The 15,220-nt window shown below is 40.8% G+C and overlaps 1 protein-coding gene across 1 annotated transcript in view; it reads left to right on the plus strand.

Annotated features, from left to right (window-relative positions):
* Positions 1 to 15,220, plus strand: part of CAMK4 (calcium/calmodulin dependent protein kinase IV) — a 186,203-nt gene that overhangs the window by 160,640 nt on the left and 10,343 nt on the right. Inside the window, exons 7-10 of the mRNA XM_076363191.1 lie at positions 937 to 1,011; positions 6,422 to 6,497; positions 10,861 to 10,987; positions 13,094 to 13,246. Coding sequence (XP_076219306.1) covers positions 937 to 1,011; positions 6,422 to 6,497; positions 10,861 to 10,987; positions 13,094 to 13,246 — 431 coding nt within the window. The remainder of the gene's footprint in view (positions 1 to 936; positions 1,012 to 6,421; positions 6,498 to 10,860; positions 10,988 to 13,093; positions 13,247 to 15,220) is intronic.

Consider the following 15,220-nt stretch of genomic DNA (forward strand, 5'->3'; position numbering starts at 1 on the left):
TTTATTATAAATTTTGAGGAAAGTCTTGCATCTCAGGATGATGGCATCTTAATGTACATTTTATCTAGTTCTTACCTTTCCTGGAAAGGCACTAAACAGCTGTACCATGATAGTACTAGCTGTACCATGCAGCACCCAGTGGCCTTGATTTCATGGCCAGAGTGGTGTAGGGGCTTCTGAAGCATTTTCCTAAATGCTGTGATTCTTCATCTTCTGGTTAAGATTATTGCCTTCTTTAAATTGAGATCTGATTTACAGTGAGTGGCAGTGTTTATAAAAGTAAAGTTATTTCTGTTTTGATAAATAATAATACATAAATGATAACCATTTAGGGACAAGTGAATCCTAACTATGCATTTCTAGAATAAAATATGAACTATTTTTATCCTGATCTTGAGTCAAAACATTCGCTTTTATATTCACTGTAGCAAGACAAAAATACTTTTATTTTGCATTTTTTAAGGCCAGGTTGTCCTCACCTAAATTGAAATTTGAAGAAGCTCGGTTTATTCTCAGTGAAAACTAAAAGAGTTGTGAAGACTTCAGTTTTTATGTCTTTTAAAAAGTGAGTCATGCAAGTACGGCATCTAACGTCATGAAGGCTCTTGCTGTCTAAGTAGTAATTCAGGGTAGAAACACTGCAAAAAGGATGAACAGTACTTCTCCTGGCACAACCTCCATGCCCCTAGAAGCTCTCTATCAAAATATTGCTGGGATTTTGTCTTGCAGGGACTGTGTACTCTGACCCTTATCCAAGATATCACTGATGCACAATTTTTTAACCCAAAATTGTTCTGTTAATTTTGTTGGATTACTCACAGAGTGGAAGCTGAATACATACCTAAAATGCATTTCTGGATCACCGCTTGTACACCCTTAGGCATCCCATTGTATTGGCTTTGTGCAAACATTAATATTCCTAAACAATCTTAACAGCTGACTTTGGACTTTCCAAGATTGTGGAAGATCAGGTGACCATGAAGACAGTTTGTGGAACTCCAGGGTACTGTGGTACGTTGTTTTATTATTTACAGTATGCTGCACTTTACGTGAGGGTGTTACATTTGCTTTCTCCAAGGTGAAATGCTTCTTCCTAAAGTCAAAATTCAAAAAGCCCCTAAAAAGCAGAAATAAAAAGCTAAAATTCAGAACTGGCACTGGGTTAAATTTTTCTAAAATCATATTCTCTAGCACTGAAGCTTAATAATCAAAACATATGTTATGGTGCAAGTTCACTACTTGCATGGAAATAAGTTCAACCATCATGAAAACGCTGAAATTACTAAAATAATACTGGAGAGGCATCGGCAGAAATTTGGACTATGAAAGGCATAATGGGAATGACTAAAAATTTATAGAGTTCATAACAATTATGAATATTTGAAATTGCTTACAGTGAATTTACCTTAAAGTAGTTTTTTTTTTAACATAGAGGAAATCAAATTATTCCTTAGAGTGGAGTCATAAATTAATCCCCTAAACCCAAAATGTTTCAGCAAATACATGGTTTTAAATGCAGGCTTGACTCAGACCATTCTGGTCCACGCTGGAGTGGGACCTGTGTAACAGAATTATGAGTGCATTAGCAAGGAACTCTTTGCGGCACATCTTGTCAACTGGGGCGACTGGTGTAGATCTAGTCATCTCTTTCAGCAGTAAAAAGGCTTTGGCACTTTTAACTAATCCTCTTTTCTCCTAAACAAAATAAGAATGAAATCATAGGTTTGCTTCAGTTTTACCAACAGAGTGAGAATCAGCATGAACCACTGCTTACCAAAATGACTAATTTGCCTGTGCATTCACAGTACTTTAACAAGCATGAGTTTGTGGATGACTTCAGAGCAAACATCTACCTCATGAGCTTAGCACTGTATTACACAAGGATGGTAATTTTAATTCCTTTAGTAATTTAGAAATTAGGAAATTCTATACTGGGTTTATATTTTTCAGTTGGTGGCCTTTAAGGATACTTTCTACTTGTTTAACTGTGGAAGATGTGCACAAGGTTTAGAAACTGTGTTTTGTCTCAGTTGTCCTGTTCTTACATGTTTCTGTTTTTTTCCAAAATCACAGCTAGTTCATGCTTCTCAGTCTTGTAGCTTTTAATAATGTAAGGCAACTAATTTGAATGCAAGAAAACCACCACTGATACTTCAAATTAAAACAAATTTCCATAGAATCACATTTAGGTAAAAATATGTTCCCTCACTGTCATATGGGAGAGTGAGGTTTTGATAAGCAGGTGAGAAAATGTAGTACTGGTACCAGTTCGTGAATAATTAGGAATGTGGGTTTTGTCTCCATTGCTTTGGGGAGAAAATAAGTGGGGCAGAGAGTGAACACTACAATTGCCATACACATATTGCCGTACACATAACATTTGGCAAACAATGCCATAGCTGTGCTATATGTCAGATATCAGTAATCCAAAGGGTATATAACTAAACCAACCCCCAAAAAATCCAGAATCTAAAAACAGAGTTCAAGCACATAACCTGCCACAGTAGGGAGAAAGCAAGCATACAACTGATCTTGAAAAATATAATTAAAGAGATGGTGCTGAGCCCCAGAGGCCGTTCCCTTGTGGGGCCGGAGCATTTCTTTCTGCCCATGGGGCTGCGATGGGAGCTCATCCTGCTGCAGGTGGGGATGCACCCAGCCTGGCCAGCCCCTGCACACAGCAGACTTTTCTTCAGCAGCAGCGTCCCCAGGTCAGAGGGGATGGCACGGACCTGTGGGATGCTCCGTCCCTGCAGAGAGCCTCCGGCCTGCCTGTGGGTGGGTGGTCTGCAGAGCAGGGCAAACCTCTGGTGAGTTCTGGCTCAGTTTCCTGTGGCGGTGCCAAGCCGTGCAAGGCTGAGCAGCCAGCAGCTGGACGGAGCCTCGCACACTGCCTGGCAGCTTTCAGCAGGGCATCCCCTGCATGCTGTTGGGCTCCTGATACAGCACCCTTGCGCACAGCTTCACTGTCAGAGCAGGGACAGCTAGCTCCTGGACATATGCAGAAGCTTGCTGGGACTCCCGGTACCAGAAAATGAACCAGAAATTGATCCTCCAGTGCCAGAACGTGCAAAAGAAGGAGCCCCTCTGGCAAAAGAGGATTGCAGCTGCCTCTGCAGTCTGCTCACCCTTTATTGCAAGGCACTCCCATGTCAGCAAACCAGCTAATCACCAGGGAGGCTGGTGATCTTGTTTATACCAGGGTAAGCCTGCTGGGCTTCCCATGGTGGATGCTCACCTCCAGCAACCAATGTGATCTTGTGGAGAAACCTATTTCTGCCATTCTTGCTGAACTGTAGATCCTGAATGGGCTCCTGCAAGAGGCTGCAAGTTGCTAGCAGTGTGCTGGGTGGTAAGCATCTCGGGTAGTTTTGGACAGAGCTGAGCCAAGCCATTTGAAACTAAAGACTTGGCATTTGCTTTTATGACTGTAGAAGCAAAGGAAAGAGGACATTGGAGAAGACCAACAGAGATTACTCTGTTACCTCATAGCACAGCTGATAATGCAATTCAGGTGACATGTCCATTACCTTGTATGACATTCTCTGCCAAGCACACACAGGTGCCAAGTATGCTTTAGAGTAGCACTGAATTCCAGTCTGCTTAGTTTTATAACACTGTACTTCACATACTAGCTATTAATGTTCTAGTTGTCTTTTCTCGTGACAGTTACATTACAAATGCCGTAAAACTGTAGTTAGTATTTTGCCCTTTTTATGCCTGTCTTTACTGGCATACTGTCTACTTACTATAAAAATAGGATAAGGCTTACTCCCATAGAAGAGCCCTCAGAGTAGGGATGACTTGGTGGGGAGGGTTGAGGCTGAATGTCTGTGCTGAGAAGAGAAGAAAGGAGCTTTGTGCCTACAGACATGGACCTGCAATCTTTCCTTTACAACCCAAGTTAACTGGCCATGCAGAATTCCTGGTGGCTGGAAAATATTCAAGCATTACTTTCCAGAAGTGGAGGAAACCCAGAAGGAATACTGTTGAAATGCCAAATTAAACTATGAATAATTGATAGTCACAGGCTGCCAACTCCCACATCCTGCCCACCCAGCTATCAGCAGCTTCTCCAGAAAGGACACAGCAACAAAAACACATACTGGAGTCTGGATACTTTGGCATCAAGACTTACAAATCTACAGTTCCTGGGACGTGTAAAGCGATGCAGAGGACTGAAAGCAAGAAGATGGTCACAAAGAACTTAACTTGCTGAGACATTGTACTTTCAGTGAACTTAACAAGAAAGGCATAAGTGATTTCTGACAGTAGCACATAAAAATAAGCCAGTGCAGGGCAGTGATTCATGATCAGTCTGTTACAACCAACATCTAAACTAACTGCAACGTATCAGTCAAATCCATTCACCAAAAGCAAGCTTCTGGAAATATTAAAAAGTCATATTTACAAGGTGTATAACTGTGTAATCCACACAGTCTAGATAGCAAGGCAGCCCTGTATGTACAAATCTTTGGTCTCCTTTGTGGCCATTTTACAATACTGAGGTAGAAGGAGGAGAAAAGCGAAAGAAGGGCAGAAAGTGTCTTCTGCCCTTATCCTGAGCAAAAAGACATCCCAAGAAACATTGCGTTCTCTAGAAGAGGAAGCATATTGGCTGTTAAACAGAAAAACTGTCCTATTTACTTCAGAACCCCCCACATGGCATTAACAAACATGGCAGGGAGAACGGTGGTTAACAGCTCTTTTCTTGGTCTGTCTCAATCTCTTTCTCTGAGGTCATTGGCTGCTTCGCCTGTAGTCTGTCCTGTTAGCTACGGGTTAACCTGAGTTAAAATCATTTGGCATCTAGTGTTCCTTCTCAAAAACAGCCCCTCTCTGTTCATCAGTTTACCTAGCAGAAGAATAAGGAGGCAAGGAATGTCTGTGCTTAGACGGGCAAGCGTTTGCCCAGCTGCCAGCTGTACGAGTGGTATGTAGCAAACTTAGTGATTAACGTCCTTTGCCTTCTATATTAATGCTTTGTAAAAATGCTTGATGTGTTCCCTGCATGGTAAATCCTTCAGGTAAGTTGAAGAAGTCTGAGCCAGCTGCCTGGAGGCCGTTAGGGAGTTGTGTATACTCACTCCGATTAAAATCATGCTTGGGGGAGCCTGGCTTCCCCAGGATGTTGCAGCACATTCCTCGGGAGAGCTAGCTGCCCCAACGGAGACCTCCCACAGGCTGGGAGCAAAGCAGGAGCGTGCCAGCAGCCTGAGTCAGTCTGGAGGGGCAACCAAAACTTCAGGCTGAGCAGGGAGCTGTCACACTTTTGGGAAGCCCCAGCCCTTCTTGGCCCTGAGCATGAGGGGCCATGAGCAGCACTCATGGCTGTGAAAGTGTAATGTGGGAAGGTGAAGAGATGCGTACGTGCTGCAGCATTGATGCAGCAAGTCCACTGTGCCCCAGAAATGTGGCAGCCATCCCACATGCATCATAGAGCCGGTGGGCTCGGGGGCTGTGCTGCCAACCCGTGCATCTGATGGGTATTAATACAGATACAATGGTTGCTGAGAAGAAGGGCTACTGATACATGGAAGTGTGGCTCAGCAGTGTCTTTTTAATTATTTTTTCCAAATTAGTTGGGTATTTTTGTCTGTGGCCAAAAGGTGAGGGAGGGAAGGGTCTTGCCTCCACCAGTATCAAGCACTTCCATTTCCTCCTCTGGAGATGTGGCATTTTCGTCCTGCTGCCTCAGGAGCTTTGCCCAGGAAGGTTTGCCCAGTCAGAGGCAAACCTTGAGGGTGTGCAGAGCTATGAGCTCTGGGAGCACGGGGGACGGAGGTGCTTGAGGTAGGCATGTCACAGTTTGAATGTGCAACTGTGCACATTTTTACTCACACATAGCAGCAACACATACTGTCTGAGGGATACAGTGGTCTGCTCAGCTTTCCTCGAGGTGTGTCTGTCAGGCTGCTTGGGCAGAGATTAACTCCTCTTTACTGTTGTAGAGCCGGAGTCCCTGAGACTGCTGGGCCTTTCCGCCTTCTCCGCACTGCAGCAAAAGCAATTGCCTGAAATGGTCTTGTCTTTCCTTACAATTAAAACAGAATACCAAAAATAAAGCCCAAACAAAGTACCAAGTAAATAAGTAAAATACTGATGTAAAAGTACCACCTCCTTTGTCACATTGCAGCTCCAGTTACTGCTGTAACTTTCTGTGGTTCCTTTCACAAACCTAAACCTAAAAAGCAATTTGAAACCGAAGTCCGCTTTTCATTTTATTCTGGCTGTGCTTGGACATGACTTCTGTTGCTTTATACTCAGTGAAGGGAATCATTTGCCTAATTTAGGGCTTAAAGCAACAGGCCCTAACTTTTTAAAAGACTCTTACGAGTGTGCACAGAGTTTAAATTGACTTTGTGACTGTTATTTCTGCATTCAACTTCCATCTTATTGACAAGTGTTTTATCATCTGCAGCACCGGAGATACTACGGGGATGTGCCTATGGCCCTGAGGTGGACATGTGGTCTCTGGGGATCATCACCTACATCCTGTAAGTGCAGACAGTGCCACGGAGTGGTTCATTTATGAGCACCTGCAGGTTTTTATGACATTATGAGCTGTGCCGTTGGAAGACAGGAAATCCTGAATTTTAATTATGATATTCCTAATCTTATTTAAGTAAGTCAAATCCTAGAGGAACATGGCAAAATGCTCAGGTTATATATTTGATAAATATAACACTTCTTCCTGAACAGCAGCAAGGTCTGCACAGAATCATGCTATTAATGTGAATGATAGCAGCGAAGCTGCTGAAAGCAAAAATACAAGCATATGAGTGTCAGAAAGCATCATATGTTTTTTTCTCATTCTCTCATTCACACAAACTGTGAGGTATACTATGATCCTAAGAAGCTTCTCAACTACAGATGGGGCAAGGAGAAGTTAAGGTGTTTGCAGTAGTTTCACCGTGCCTGTGAATATTCCCAAATGCAGCTGCCCCATCTGTGTCAGCCACACACCCTGCTACAGCTTCAGCTGCAGCATCAGTGTTGCTGTCCCACAGCACCTCAGCCAGGAGGCAGAGAACAGCCCTGGACTCTGTCTGCAAATCAGTCCGATGGGCTGAATGATTAATGTTGAAGTGTTCCACTTCTTACAAGGTAACCAGAGACACTGGTGACAGAGGGCTTTGAGCGATGCTGGCCATACGTATTTTAAACAGTTGAAGTTGCAACTATAGACCAAAATTTTCAAACAGTTGTGTCTAAAGGTAGGCACTTGTGTCAGTATCTTAATATGGCTAGTCCTAATTCAATTGGTAAGCATTGTAATTTTTTTATTGTATTGATCTTTCAAAGGAAGATTATTGAGAAGGGAAAATTGTATCTGATGTATTGACACTTCTCTTTATGGGAGAATAAATAACTGCATTTATTCCCTTGGCAACACCAATGCTAAGCTGGCTTATGTAGTTGTATACGATACTTGTGGGATGCCTTTTATGGGAAGAAAATGGGATTTTACACATATAGATTAAAGATGTGGAGGATTTTATACAGCCAGGCCATTTTCTTTCCCCTCCTAGGACTCAGTAGTCGTACTGCGTCCAGCAGGTACAGTGTTTAGTAATAAAATTATTTTCTGTTATGTCTTTTGCAAAGAAAGAATTACATTTTCTAGGGTTTACACTAAAAGTACTTGTAAGAATATATATACACTCTGATGGAAATTCCAGAAAACATCTTTTGTTCTGTATGTAAGCTTCAAATAAGTCACAGCTCTCCTTTTGGGTGCCTGTAAATGATAGGCTACAATATTCCTATTTGCCATTTTGTTATCTGCTCCTTTTAAAATGTGAATCTTTGCCTCAAGGCCTAGTTCAAGTCTGTAGAAGATCACATCTCAGATACTTCCTGCCAGTTCTAGTGGTCCACGCATGGCAGAGAGATGTGCTTTGCCATCTTTGCCCTTTACAAAGGTATCTAGATTAAGCCATGAGCTTGCCTAGTTATTTAACAACTGAGGGATAGCTGTTGTACTCGAAGCTGAAAGCCTTCCTTAAGTAGAACTTGCTTTAAAGTGTGGGCAAGCTCCAAGCGAGAATGTACAGCAAATTCCTACTTGAATATATGGAGTGGGATTTGCTATACGCAGCCTTTCAAAACCTCCCAAGCCACATTAAACCTCTGCACTGGTGTAAACACAAGTGTGTGAGCTCCTGCTCTGGGTGGGACACCACCAGTACAGATAGTCCTCTACTTCTTCCTCCTTCTGTTCCTCTCCTCCTCCCATCTTGAAATCAAATTTGACCTACAGGAGCAAGCCAGGCAAAAAGGGTGCTAGTCAAGTCCACTTGGCCATCTCTTCTATTTAGCTTTAATAATACTCCACATTTAAAACTCTTCTATTGAGTGTAAAGCTTTGTGTGTCAACATTTCTGATGGGTTAGAAGCTGAGGCCAGAAAGGTACATGTACAGTAACTAATTGATTAATCCTGCAGCCTCAAGGACAGTGTTGCATGTCTCAGTCTCATAGTTTAGTAGAGGGAATGCACTTATGTACAGTCAAAAAAACACATTGTTGTATGTGCCTCCAAAATAGAGTGTATTTAAGAGTTAACTACCGTGCTACAGGAGACGTGCGTAAAACTGTATCTTCTCACCAATACAAAGTGGACTTAACATGTGATTAAGAAAACCTTTGACACGTTTTGACTGAACAATTATTCCTGAGGCCAATTATATTAAGACCTATTGATGATAACTGTCATAATTCCAAGGAAGCCCCATTTATAGTTTTAACAGCAAAGAGTACCAGTCCTTTTGTACTCCTGCAGCAGGTTAGAAATGCAAGTGCACATTTGAGATGCAGATAGTGGTCAACAAATACAGAGGCTTTGCCTGTAGTCAAAATTGCATGGATTTAATTAAAGGTGGTTTTTTTACTAACTTACTTAAAAGGGCATAAAACACTGTCTGGTCATTTCTAATTGATTTTGAAGCTGTTTACATTGATTTTTCTTTATTTGGTAGGTAATTGATTTAAAATGAATCAGCATAATCCTGGTTTAAATTAAATCAAGAGCAGCCATGCTGGGTCTTACCCTGGTTTAATTTATCTAATTTGAAATCACACCTCTAGTTTTATTCATCTAATCTGTCTGCTGAAGTGAAATTTTTTTTAGGTAGAAGCATATCCATAGAAATTGTTAATAAGACAAAAATAGGTGATAGTAGTGAGTTATGACAAAAATATTTTCAGAAGTAAATAGAGAATCACTTAGAAGGCCTCAAACACAGTCACAGCAAGTCTTAAGCAATGGTCTCACTGTATGTCATCAGTTACCTGGTATTCAGAAGCCAGTTTTGGCTGAACCAGTTAGTGGCCCAACAATGCTGCTCAGCAAAAGTGCTCCGTGGGGATAGGAGCCGACCTGAAGCAAGCTCAGAAATGGTGGTGGGAGAGGCAGGCAAACAGGAGGGGAGCAGCAGAGGGACCATGGCTGGCTTCCACCTACTGAAGCACACGGTACTTGGAGGTTGGATCCTTGTGTTTTAACCCATCTCTGCCAGACTTGGAAATTAATGACACACCCAGAATGTGCTTACAGTGGAGTTTTTCAGCAGTGCACAGTGATGCAGCTGTTGCACCCATGGCTACACACCACTCTCAGAAACACATTTCTTCCTTGAACATCTGTCTCCTTTTTCTGGACAGTAAGCACACTGGTTGGGTTTAAAAATATAAGAACAAGCTAAAATGTAAGGTTAAATTTTCTAGATTTGTTGCTGTCTTATTCTTTACAGTCTGCTGTTGTTTTCCTGTCATCATCTCATTGCTTGTTGCATTTTCTGGAGGCAGAGTAGCAGACAGACTTTCTGTTTAGCTCAGAACACATATTGGTTGAATAGGAAGTTCACTTTAAAACATCTGATTATGTGTGCAGGCATGATTAAAGTGCAATGAAGCGACAAAAAAGGACATTATATAAATGGAAACCACTTCTATGAGTTTGCTTTCCCCAGGGCCAGCTGTGTGGATCTGTGTCGGGATCTGTATTATTCAATATATTCATAAATGCAGTCATTAGTGAGATTACAAAATTTCTTGATAATATGTAGGTTACCTAGGTGAGGATGAGGGCTGATTATTAAAACCTGCCAGAGGTTTTAATAACATACAGTGATGAACATAATCAAAAAACAGTCTGAAATGGACATATAAAAACTTTTAACTTCACAAGTAAAGTGTGGTTCCTCAGCTAATTCCTACCTCTCAGGAAAGAGTTACAGGGATTCTGATAATTCCTCTATGAACATGTTAACTCTGTGCTTGTAAACAGTCCAGAAAACCAGATCCAAGGTCAAGAATTGTTAGCAAAGAAATGGAGATTAAAATAGAAAACATCATTATGCTAATTTGCAACTCTGTGGTGTGCCCACACTGAATGGTGTTTGCACCCACTTTAGAAAGACACACGGCTGGAGAAGACTCACAGAAGAAAGCAGGGATGAGCAAAGTTTCAGACTGAGGAATGACTAAATAGTCCAAGGGACTTCAGCCTGAGACCAGCAGAGCAAAGAGCTGCTAGAAAATACTTATTGGCATGTAGAAGGTAAACAGGTATCAGCTGTTGCATGGCTATTCTTATGTTAAGTCCCTATATTAATAGTTCCAATTTCCATGTGAAAATGGAAAATTTACAATTTGATCAGCCTTTCCCAGTGCTTATGAATGCTATGACCACATTTTGCTCTGCTCTGTAGAATTAGGAATTTGTAAGTATATCCAGGTCTGGTATCCCAAAGTGGAGTACAGGACACAAAGTAGGGAAAGAGAATACCAGGAACTGTTTCTAACAGCCCAAGACTAATTAATCTTTGATAAATTTCTTTCTTTGTTATCTTTGCAGACTTTGTGGCTTTGAACCATTTTATGATGAAAGGGGAGATCAGTACATGTTTAAGAGAATCCTGAACTGTGAATATGACTTTGTGTCCCCCTGGTGGGATGACGTGTCTCTGAATGCCAAGGATTTAGTAAGTAAAGCAAAAATGAGACTGGAGTATCTTTGCTGATATGTATTTGGATAGTATCACTTCCACTGAGAAAGAGAGTCCATTTTGGGGTGGGGTCAGAATAATTGCTTAATTAATTATTCATATGGCTCCTTGCTTTTCTTCTTCTTATCTCTGGTATATTATGGTGCTGTTAAATATCCGCTGTTAGTCCAGTGCTGTAATTTTGCACTCAAAACTGTGGATGTTCAGGTCCTTCTGTGAACTAAGCCACAAATTGTTGGCAGCTGTCCCAGTGTTCATGCATGCCTACTTTTCATGCTAGCTCTGAGGTGTTTCGTCATTCCTCTTTGCAGGGCAACCACCTTCAGGGGAACGTAGAAACAAGCCCTGTATTTTGTGCAGTTTTCAAGTCTGAACTTTGGAGGAAGAATATAAAAAGGAGTGAAGCCCCCCCACACACACTTTTGCTGACAGCTTTTTTCTGTCCATTTAAGCTTTTTCTCAGTAGATGAGAAAAGACTCATTACTTTTCAATATGGTCCATAAGCAAAATGCAAGGGCTGGCGTGCTATCTGCACTGTATTCTTTTTTTACTGGATAAAGTAAATTGGATCCAGGAGACACTGATCTGCAAAGATAGGTATGCTTGAGTTTGATTTTTAGTCAACAATAACTTGCACAATTCAGTTATTTCATTAGCAATGAAGACACAAATGCTCAGTTCCATATTGCTTATACAAACTGTGCCATAAAATACCACATAATTAGTATTTATAAAGTACTTCAGGATGCCTCAAATGGAAGGACTGTAGAAGTTCAAAGTACTTTCTTGTTGTTGTATTTGATGTGAAGTTTTTCTAAGGTCAAAAAAATACCATTTACTTCCTTTTGTCGTCAAAACCCAGATAAACAGCAGCCTGCATCAAAGCTGCTCTTTATTGTATACAGAGAGCTTTGGTCCAAACTGGTCCTTACCATTTTGTTACAGTAAAGCTCAGAGTTTCAGGTTTGAACACTGTATAGCAAGTTGTAAGTAAGGATGAAGGCCGTGGCTCTCAAAACCCATGCTGTGGGCAGTTCTGGGGTGTTCATTTGTCTTGTGTGGACACACAGTGGGTATTCTTCACGATGACTGTTCTTCTGCACCTGCTTCAGGGCACTGTCTTTCTTTAATAGCTTTTTGTGAGGAAAGTTCAGAGAGCCCTGAAGCAAGTCCTCCCCTCACGCTTGGGCACATGGCAGTGGTGGAGCCCTGTGCCATCACTTGCACTCTGCTCCAAGAGTGCACAGTCAGGAGAGTTGCATAAGTGTGGCTCTGCTGAGTACCATCCGTGTACTTCTTTACTCCATCCTACCCTTCTTTTTTTAAAAAACATCACTTGTCCAGACACACAGCAAAACCCATGAAATGTAGCTTGCCTGGACACACTTTGTACCTAGCAGTTTGTACCACTGATGTCCCAAAAATGTCCTACTGTTGTGTTTGGAGAGGTGCAGCTTCCCTGGTCTCAATAGCAGAAAGAATGGCATAAACAGCATTAGTTTCAGAGTGAGCTAAGAGAGAAATACTTGTACAGTACTTTTTAACTCACGTGTACATGTGGTTTTACGGTGACTGAAAGAAACATTTCATTTGTGATGTACCTGGCAGTGACTGCATAGTACAAGTCTGCATGAGTTACATACACTAGAATTTAAACTTTCTAATCCAACTTAAACCTTGTCGAAATCCAAAAGTGGGGATACTGCTAAGATAACTGCCTGGCTGGGGGTATTTTGAGCATCTCTTAGGGTTTATGTCACAATTCAGACATACAACAGCCTATGGTGGATTCAGGCCCGCTGCATTGGTACATCCTCTTTCAAATGTTGGTAACCAGTTGATTCTTTTCCTCCTCTCTTCCCCCTTAGCAGCTGTCTTATTCAGATATTATTTATGGAGGACCAAGAAATGCCAGAAACAAAATATGTGCAAAGACCTGTACACAAATTCTTGTTGGTTTCTTAGAATGTGTTTCACTAAGGCACTTTTCAAACCAAGACCAAAGCTCCAAAATGCAAAGCTCGTTAATGTAAATGAAGAATAAGGTTAACAGTCTTCCGTATTTCTTCCTTGTGCTGCAGGTTAAAAAGTTGATTGTTTTAGACCCCAAGAAACGCCTCACCACTCTACAGGCTTTGCAGCACCCATGGGTTACAGGGAAGGCAGCAAACTTTGCACATATGGACAATGCACAAAAGAAACTTCAAGAATTCAATGCTCGGCGTAAACTTAAGGCAAGTCTCTGGACATAGTCTCTGTTTTGGCTGTGAAAGCATGCAATTAAATTAGTAGCCTTGCAGAAACCTTGCACACTTTTCAGGACAACATTCCATACTGGTATGGAAGCTTTTTATTTAAGATGACTGATGAAGATGAAAAAGTTGAAGCTGATTTAGTTGATGTCTGCAGCCAAACAAATAAAAATGTGAGGTTGAGTGAAAACTCTATCTACACAGAACGAACTGCTGAGAATGTACACAGCTTTCGCAAATTCCTTACCTTCCTTCCTTCCTTTCTTCCCTTCTTCCTTCCTTGCTTCTGTCCATCCATGTCCTGTACTGCTTGTGCGTCCTTAGAGTATTGACCAGAAAGAACAAAATTCTGAGTAGTTTCTTCATGAGCATCCATAAATCTGGAAGATATTTAATCTACTATAGCATATTTTGATCTGTAAGCCACCCTCAGTTTCTATACCTATCAATACAAAGCAGGAGCTTAAGCCATCCTTCTGTATGATCTAGAGTCAGCATTTCAGATGTGTAGGTCCACAAAATGTGTGGACTGAGATTAACAGGCCCAAAACATGCATTTCTAAGTACCTCTGAGAGCAAATGTGCAATAGCATTCTTTATCTGGAAATTAAGCGCTGCAAGGCAGGAGTGCAGGTGGGACCTGTGCTGAAAATAACATTAGGTTTTGAGTCACCAATATGCTCCTTTACCATCTAGTCTACATATCTACCATGGGAAGGAGCAGGGAAACATTTTTAGGTGCAAACGACAGGCAGCTGAGCATCTAATTGACATAACATCGGGAAACTTTCTTCTCCCCTAATCCCTTCCTCAGTTGTTAAAGATTTGTGTCTGCTTAGGAGAGACTTCCAGGGATGCTTCAGCACAGAAATTATTACCCACAGCTACAGTGAAGCTGCCCTTGTAGCCCTGGGGAATAAGAGTAAAAAAGCATCTTGTCTGAGAGCTTTACAAACCCCATGCAAAACCAAATTCACAATGATCCTTAACTTTGTTTTTGCTCTTTTTTTTCAGTATTATTAGGGAACTATGACAGAGAATCTCTACAGGGCAAAGAAAAAAGTTTTGTCATTTACAAAGATCTCAGACACTGTAGATATAATTCACAGTGATGCTTTGCCCATGCAGAATTGACTAAACGTGTCTATTAACATTGTTCTCTTCAGAAAGATTTCTGTAGCCTTACAGCAGGATTGCTGTGTGTTCACTGAAGATGCCATGCAATGTTGTTATATGAAAATTATTTCAGAGCATGAGCAGAGCCATAAGTTTCATTATTTCTGAGTGAGCTATTACATTCCCTGCCCAGGAGGTCACAAAGAAACACGTACCCTTTATGCATGTTTTGATTTTGATTCTCTTTATATTTTTACACCTTTGATCACCAATGAGATTTTTTTGGAGCCCAGTTTATTTAGATCCCTATAGTCAATCAATTTATACTTCTGTGTTTAAAAGCTGGTTTTATTTTTAAACTTTTTATAAGTGTATTTCTTCATTGCTTTTCTATTAAAGATTAAATGACCAAATCTCCAATTATTAAGAGAATTAACTGGAGTTAGCAGTTATTGTAGAGTTAATAGTTTTGCACACATACATGTATAAAATGACCGTAAATTTTTAGACAATTAATTCCTGTCCAAAAAATAAGAACAAAGCAGAAAACCAGGTAGGGAATACATGCTTTAGTTGTTTTTTTGTTAATAAGAATAATACAAAATTATCCTCTCTTTCCCAACATTCAAGTCCAGCAGCAAGCTTTCTTTACGTAAGGACATATTTTTATAGAATAACTCTAAAACTCTCAGTCATGATTGGTTTTTCATAGGTTGTGTGGAATTTGTTTCATAAACACCCACATGGCTAGTGAGAGTAAATTACATTAAAAGTATCTTTATACATTATAATATCATTGAGTGGCATGTTCTATTTGTAATTTGTAATCTCACTTTCAAA

This window comes from Aptenodytes patagonicus, chromosome Z (assembly GCF_965638725.1).
Source record: "Aptenodytes patagonicus chromosome Z, bAptPat1.pri.cur, whole genome shotgun sequence".
Lineage (NCBI taxonomy): Eukaryota > Metazoa > Chordata > Aves > Sphenisciformes > Spheniscidae > Aptenodytes > Aptenodytes patagonicus.